Below are 6,782 nucleotides of genomic sequence, written 5' to 3'. Positions count from 1 at the left end.
TATTGTTTTTTTTTTTTTTTGAACGAGCATATTGTTTTCTATGTACTAACCTTCATGAGTGTGAAAAATGTATTTTTTGAATCACAACATGCTATGCGCGATTTACACGTTTTAAATGTATTTATATGCGTAAATTGACAAAAGGAAAGTCAAATATTTGAAGTAGATGAATAATCTTAGATCATACTAGAAGAAAATCCTTATAAACCAATTAAAGCAGCTGAATTCACATAATAAAATCGGTCTCTATAAAATTTACATTAAGAGTAGAGAAAATACGATTTAATAAACAACTGATTGAATCACATTATTGCTAGTCCATTGTGCGGCTAAGCCCACCCCCTCATTCCCCTTAGTGTAGATAATATCATTTGTTAAAAAAAATAATCATTTAACAACTAATTTAATCACATTATTATCTGCATGTGAAATACCTTTTTTATAACTGGCATTACATGCCTCTTAAGATGTTTTGAACGTGTTTAAAAATAGAGAAAATAATATTTAATAAACAACTGATTGAATCATATTATTGTTAGCCTATTGTGAGGCTAAGCCCACCCTCTCCCCCTTAGTGTAGATAATATTGTTTGTAAAAAAACAAAAACAATCATTTAACAACTAATTTAATCACATTATTATTTGCGTGCGAAATACCTTTTTTATAACCGGCATTACACGCCTCTTAAAATGTTTAGAACATGTTTTAAAATAGAGAAATTAAATCACATTATTGCTAGCCTATTGTGAGGTACTAATTAAAAAAATAGCACACAAAAAAAAACAACACAAAAAAACTAATTAAAATGACGAAGGTATTTTTTGAATTACGGCGTGTTACGCGTGACTTACATGTTTTAAATGTATTTATATGCGTAAATTGATAAAAGGAAAGTCAAATATTTGAAGTAAATGAATAATCTTAGATCATGTTAGAAAAAATCCCTTATAAACCAATTAAAGCAACTGAATTCACATAATAAAATCGGTCTCTATAGAATTTACATTAAGAGTAGAGAAAATGTAGATAATATCGTTTGTTAAAAAAAATCATTTGACAACTAATTTAATGTAATTTAATCACATTATTAGCTGTGTGCGAAATACCTTTTTTTTATAACTGGCATTACACACCTCTTAAGATGTTTTGAATATGTTTAAAAATAGAGAAAATAATATTTAATAAACAATTTATTAAATCACATTATTGGTAGCCCATTGTGAGGCTAAGCCCACCCCTCCCCCTTAGTGTGGATAATATTGTTTGTTAAAAAAAATATTATTTGACAACTAATTTAATCACATTATTATCTGCGTGCAAAAGACTTTTTTTATAACCGGCATTACATGCCTCTTAAGATGTTTTGAATGTGTTTAAAATAGAGAAAATAATATTTAATAAACAACTGATTGAATCACATTATTGCTAGCCTATTGTGAGGCTAAGATCATCCCCCTCCACATTAGCGTAGATAATATCGTTTGTTAAAAAAAAAACAATCATTTGACAACTAATTTAATCACATTAGTATCCATGTGTGAATGACCTTTTTTATAACCGGCATTACACGCCTCTTAAGATATTTTGAACGTGTTTAAAATAGAGAAATTGAATCACATTATTGCTAGCCTATTGTGAGGTACTAATTAAAACAAAAAACAAACCACAAAAAAATTAATTATTAAAAAAAATACTGTTAAAATGACAAAAATGACCCTGCCTTATTTGATGCATTAGTTTGGGATGTTTTTGAAGTGTTTTGGCTTGGGGGCATTTTTGTCCAAATATTTTTGTTGAAGCTTGGTGACACCAAAATCAGTATTCACCTTTTCTATTGGCTTTATATATAGATTTTGAACCAAACTATGTCAATTGTTTACATGTTATTTATATTACACCCTACTAAGGAAAAAAGGAAAGGATATTCAACTGCAATCAAACGTATATAGTCTCAGCAATCCATGTGATAGAACTTGAGAAAGTAGCACAAGTCCACACCAAATGAATGCAAGGCAATAACTGTTACCAAGTGAATTTGAAGCTAATCTAATGGAGCAAAATGCGTGCCATGAACAAGACAATGCTATCACCACATTAAGAAGTGAGGAGGAGATCGACAATGAATTGAATGGACTAATTGAAGACGAAGAAAAGATCGAAAACTCAAAGATGGAGGAACCTTTGCTTGGGCCAACTAGTCAAACTACCTTCACCAACCGGTTACTCCCTACTGAAATTCTAGTGTTGAAGCAAATTCATCTCGTTGAATCCATTGATCCTAAGGCTCTAGATTCATTTACTCTAAATGCTTCCAAAGATCCACTTGTAGTTCACTTACCGAATTATGGAAGAGTTTGGAATCGAACAAAAAATTGAAGATATGTTTGGTCAACTCAATTCCACTCCAATAGCCAAGATATGGTGGAAGAGGCAACGTAAAAAGGTGAAAAAGAGAAAGAAGTCTCAAGCTTTGAGATTTAAGAAAATACAAAAATATGCAATGTCTCATTGTCATGCATAGAGTGGAAGACGAGGAACACGAAGAAGATGCATGGAGTGGTTCCTCATTCAATGATCCACCATCTTCAACTTAATCTCAGCAAGTCACGCTAAGAAGTTTAAGTCATGTGACTGAACATGTGATACACTTTAAAAAGTAATACCGTCAATTTCTCAAGATTGAGTTTCTTGGCTAGTTTTTGGAAAAAATCGAGAAATGTAAAGGTTTTGGCCCTTTTTGAGTGAAATATTTGTTTTAGTGGAGCTTACGGCACTAGGAGTGTACATATGAATGCAGTTTTAAATTTGAAATCCATGGATGACCAACTTGAACTTACATTTTTCGTAGTACTCTCTTCAAACATACTCGTCAAAAACGATTTTTACACACATTTTCACTTTCTACAAACTCCTTATCTAGTCACTGAATTGAACAAATTAAAATAGAATCAAATACCAAAATTAAGTGAGAATGCACAAGGTGTAAAATGATGGGTAGAAATCACTCCATATTAGTTACCGAAGATTTCAACACATTATTTTTCACCACACGCACAATCCATACTTATTTTTGATCATTACATTAAAAAGTTACAGAATATCCATGAATAAAAAAAAGGTGTGCAACTTAAAAAAAATGAGTGTGTAGAAAGAACAATGTTTGATTACTCAAGAATAAGTACGAACACTTACTGAAAATTCTTCGTGATCGGAATAGTTCATATTATAAATCACTTTATAAAGATCATTTTTGCAAATATTTGAATTAAAACTAAAGTCGTTTAGTTAATCAACTGTAACAAATAGATCGACATTTCGTAATGATTCTTACCATTTGTGTCCATCTAATTTTATATTGTTCAATAACTAAACAACGTTGTTTTAATTGAAATTTTAGCAGAGATAGTCTATATAGAATGATTAATAATATGAAAGGTTATGATTATACACACACAGTTATATGAATTGGAAACAAAAACTCTTGAGTGAGAATTCATACTTATCTTTTGGGTAGCCAAGTATTGTTTGTGTAGAAATCATTTCTATTACAAAAATGTTACTTCTACCAAAATTTTCATATCACATTTTGTACTATTTCTTTAACAGAGATGAGACTCGCATATATTGGTGAGTTCTACATCTCTTAGAGAGATGATACAAATATAGTATAAAAGATGTGGTAAGTGTAACATTACTCTGACAAATTTTATGACTTTGGTCAGATTCCAAAATTAAAAGTATTTTAAAAGCTAAACTTCCAAGCCATTTAGTACTACGATTTAGTGATTTTCTCATCACTTGTAAGTGGGAGGTTTTAGATTTAATTCTCGCAAAAGGCGAATTTGAACTATATTATTGCTAACCCATTGTGAGGTTAAACTTACCACTTAACGTCGTTTGTTGAAAAAAAAAAAAAAAAAAAAAAGGCTAAACTTTCAATAGAGGTTGTCTCCCAGTAAAGGGTAAAGCTAAAAGAATACCCTTCCAAGAGCGGTTGATCAAAAGCACAACAAATATAAAAACTAAAAATTATCAAAAAAAGGCGTGGCAAGTCAGCAGACTTGTTTGGGAAGTGCAGGACTTGATTGGTTGGAATCAAATACTACTGGAGTATTCAGAAGTGAGTCATAAACTACTTGCAATCGCACCTTCTTCTCAGTTCAAACTTCACACTCACAAAAACACAGAGAGAGGAGAAACATATGGGAACATTGGGATGCAACAGAAAAACAAGAGGAGGAGGGGCATCAGACCCAGTAGGGTTCAGATTCCACCCCACTCCGGAGGAACTGGTGGACCATTACTTGAAGCTCAAGAAACAGGACAAGGATTTCAAATGTGATCACATCCCTGAATTCGATGTCTGCAACTTCGACCCTTGGGATTTGGCTGGTAATTATTAAATTTGTCTCACTCTTTCTTCACTGTTTATTTCTCATTATTCATTAACAATCCATTGTTATGAAAAATTTCCCAAAAAATGTAGTGTTTTCTATTTAGTACTTTGTTTTTGAAGAACTGAATTTGGTTGGCATCAATTTCTTGTTTTGAATTTATTTCGTGTTGAATTTCTCACTAGCAATCATGTATAAGTTCCCCAAGGGAGAATTGCTCTGATTTTAGTACTTGGTTTGTCAAGACTTCAATTGTGTTGGCCTCAATTCTTGGTTCGTTCCTTTTTTTTTTTTGTTTTTTTTTTTTTATTTTTGCGTTATAATTTGCAGCTCGCATTGCATCCGACGATATGGTGTGGTACTTCTTCAGCCCAAAGGATTACAAGTACATCAACAGCACCCGGTCCAACCGAACTACACCAGGAGGCCACTGGAAAATCACAGGCAAGGAGCGTGCGATCAGGGCTCGGCAGTCCAAAGCTGTCATTGGGAAGAAGAGGACCTTGACATTCTACCGACGTTGTCATCCTAAACCCATAAAAACCGACTGGGTCATGCACGAGTTCTATCTCATTGATAGTGAAGCCATCTCTAATCCTAAGCTGCATCAGGTTACTCTCTTTTTCAGTTGCAGAACTTGCTATTTTGTTCTTTGTTTATTATCTTTGGATTATGCAGCATCTTGGCCAAAAAAAAAAAGATTATGCAGCATCAAAATTTTGTGTGTCGGATTGCTGTTTCTGTGTTTAACATACATGAATTAATAGTTTTGAAGTGTGATAATGGAATTTGATCTATAATTCATAATATTGTTATCCAACTTATGCAGAAGGATTTTGTTCTGTGTTGCATGAAGAAAAATTCCGATATGGAGGATACCTCAATCGGTGAAGTTGAACTTGGCAGCTACAGTGTGTCTAATGCTGAAGATCATGCTGCAGCTGTTGTGACTCCAGAGGTGAGAATGAGAACCGTCTCGTCTTTGAAATTTTTTGTTATGGATGTCGATTCATTGAAACTTAATGCATCTTTCATGCTCTTCAGTCACAGGATTACGGTTCCTCTACATACCTATCAGCAGGATACATAGAGTTGGGAGATATTCCACAAGGCAATGCCAAAATTGATGATTGCAATGCAATGCAATCACCATTTGGATATAATAATTATTCTTATCCCGATAAGAATGATACTTCAACCTGTGATGAAGGTGAACCTCCTAGCTTCACCATGTCTGATTTCGAAAATGAAGTTCCAGATCATATGTCTCAAGAGGTGAGAATAAACATTCTTTTTTGAATGTTTATAGTATGCACTTTAATAAAACAAAAAGTTTATCAAAACTTAGACCTTCTCGTTTGTGATTTTTAATCCAGTTATGTCTTTAGCCACAAGAAGACATGGAAGAAGATATTCAAACTTAACTTCTTACTTGTTCATGATTCTTAATCTAGGTATGTCCTCCACGAGAAGAAAATCTGGAATTGTTCTTTTATCCACCTCAGCCAGAGGGCTACAATCTGGAGCCACTAATGAACATGACAGTGGGAGATGTTTTGCATGACAATAACTATATTGCATACAATGTGTTTTGGTCCCCAATTTGAAGCTACACCAAGTTCTTAAATAAAATTATAGTTAACTATGACTATTAGTCCTATGAAGAAACAACGAACACTCAGTTTGAATGACTAAAAGCTACCCTAGTGCAGTAAGCATTGATACGAACACTGAAGTAGTGCCATGTATTTGTAAAAGACTATTCTGCATTAGCAAAAGGAGAATAGCAAAAGAGACATTATGAATTAGGCATGAAAGATGTAGCTGGCTGCAATTGAGACATTCTTTCAATTTCCCGAAAATAATCTCCTCAAGCCATTAATCAAGTCCTCCACAGAATATTGATTCGACCAAGCGCTGTAGTTCTCGCCTTATTGGCAACGCTATTGTTTGTTCTGCAGTTGTTGCATAGCTGTTGGAGTCTTATCAGTCTACATATTATCGATGCTTAAGATGTGATTGGAATAATTATCAAAATATATGGTTGTAGTTTAAGTCTTAAACCTTTTTATAAGTATATCCTTGTGTATTGTTTTTAAGAACCTCTTGAGATTGAATGGAATTTTGCATTTGCTTTTCTCTTTCCATATATATATATATATATATATATATATATATATATATATATATATATATATATGAGTTTTGTACCCAACTATGTTAATTATTACATGTTATATATGTTACACCCAATCAAGTCAAGGAGAAAAAGAAAGGATATTCAGCTGCAATAAAGCGTCCATGGTTTAGCATACTAAGTGCAGCTACAAAATCAATCAAACCATCATTCCCTCTTTAAATAATATTTCTTCGTAATTTTAATTAAA

The 6,782-nt window shown here is 32.8% G+C and overlaps 1 protein-coding gene across 1 annotated transcript; it reads left to right on the top strand.

Annotated features, from left to right (window-relative positions):
* Positions 1-4,122: 4,122 nt before the first annotated feature.
* Positions 4,123-6,534, top strand: LOC103410855 (NAC domain-containing protein 71-like). The gene is made up of 5 exons (XM_029099959.2): positions 4,123-4,393; positions 4,726-5,006; positions 5,225-5,353; positions 5,440-5,670; positions 5,850-6,534. The coding sequence occupies exons 1-5, from the start codon at positions 4,204-4,206 to the stop codon at positions 6,000-6,002; spliced, it is 984 nt and encodes a 327-aa protein (XP_028955792.1). The 5' UTR covers positions 4,123-4,203; the 3' UTR covers positions 6,003-6,534.
* Positions 6,535-6,782: the final 248 nt, after the last annotated feature.

The sequence above is a fragment of the Malus domestica genome, chromosome 01 (genome assembly GCF_042453785.1).
Source record: "Malus domestica chromosome 01, GDT2T_hap1".
In the NCBI taxonomy this organism is placed as follows: Eukaryota; Viridiplantae; Streptophyta; class Magnoliopsida; order Rosales; family Rosaceae; genus Malus; species Malus domestica.
Note: the sequence above shows the minus strand (reverse complement) of the source record. Positions and strands in the feature narration are given on the sequence as shown.

Excerpts from the sequence above, each read along its gene's own strand:
- LOC103410855 (XM_029099959.2), top strand. The coding sequence starts at position 4,204 with ATGGGAACATTGGGATGCAACAGAAAAACAAGAGGAGGAGGGGCATCA. Across the intron at positions 4,394-4,725 it reads CGACCCTTGGGATTTGGCTG|CTCGCATTGCATCCGACGAT; the intron begins GTAATTATTAAA and ends TATAATTTGCAG. Across the intron at positions 5,354-5,439 it reads CAGCTGTTGTGACTCCAGAG|TCACAGGATTACGGTTCCTC; the intron begins GTGAGAATGAGA and ends CATGCTCTTCAG.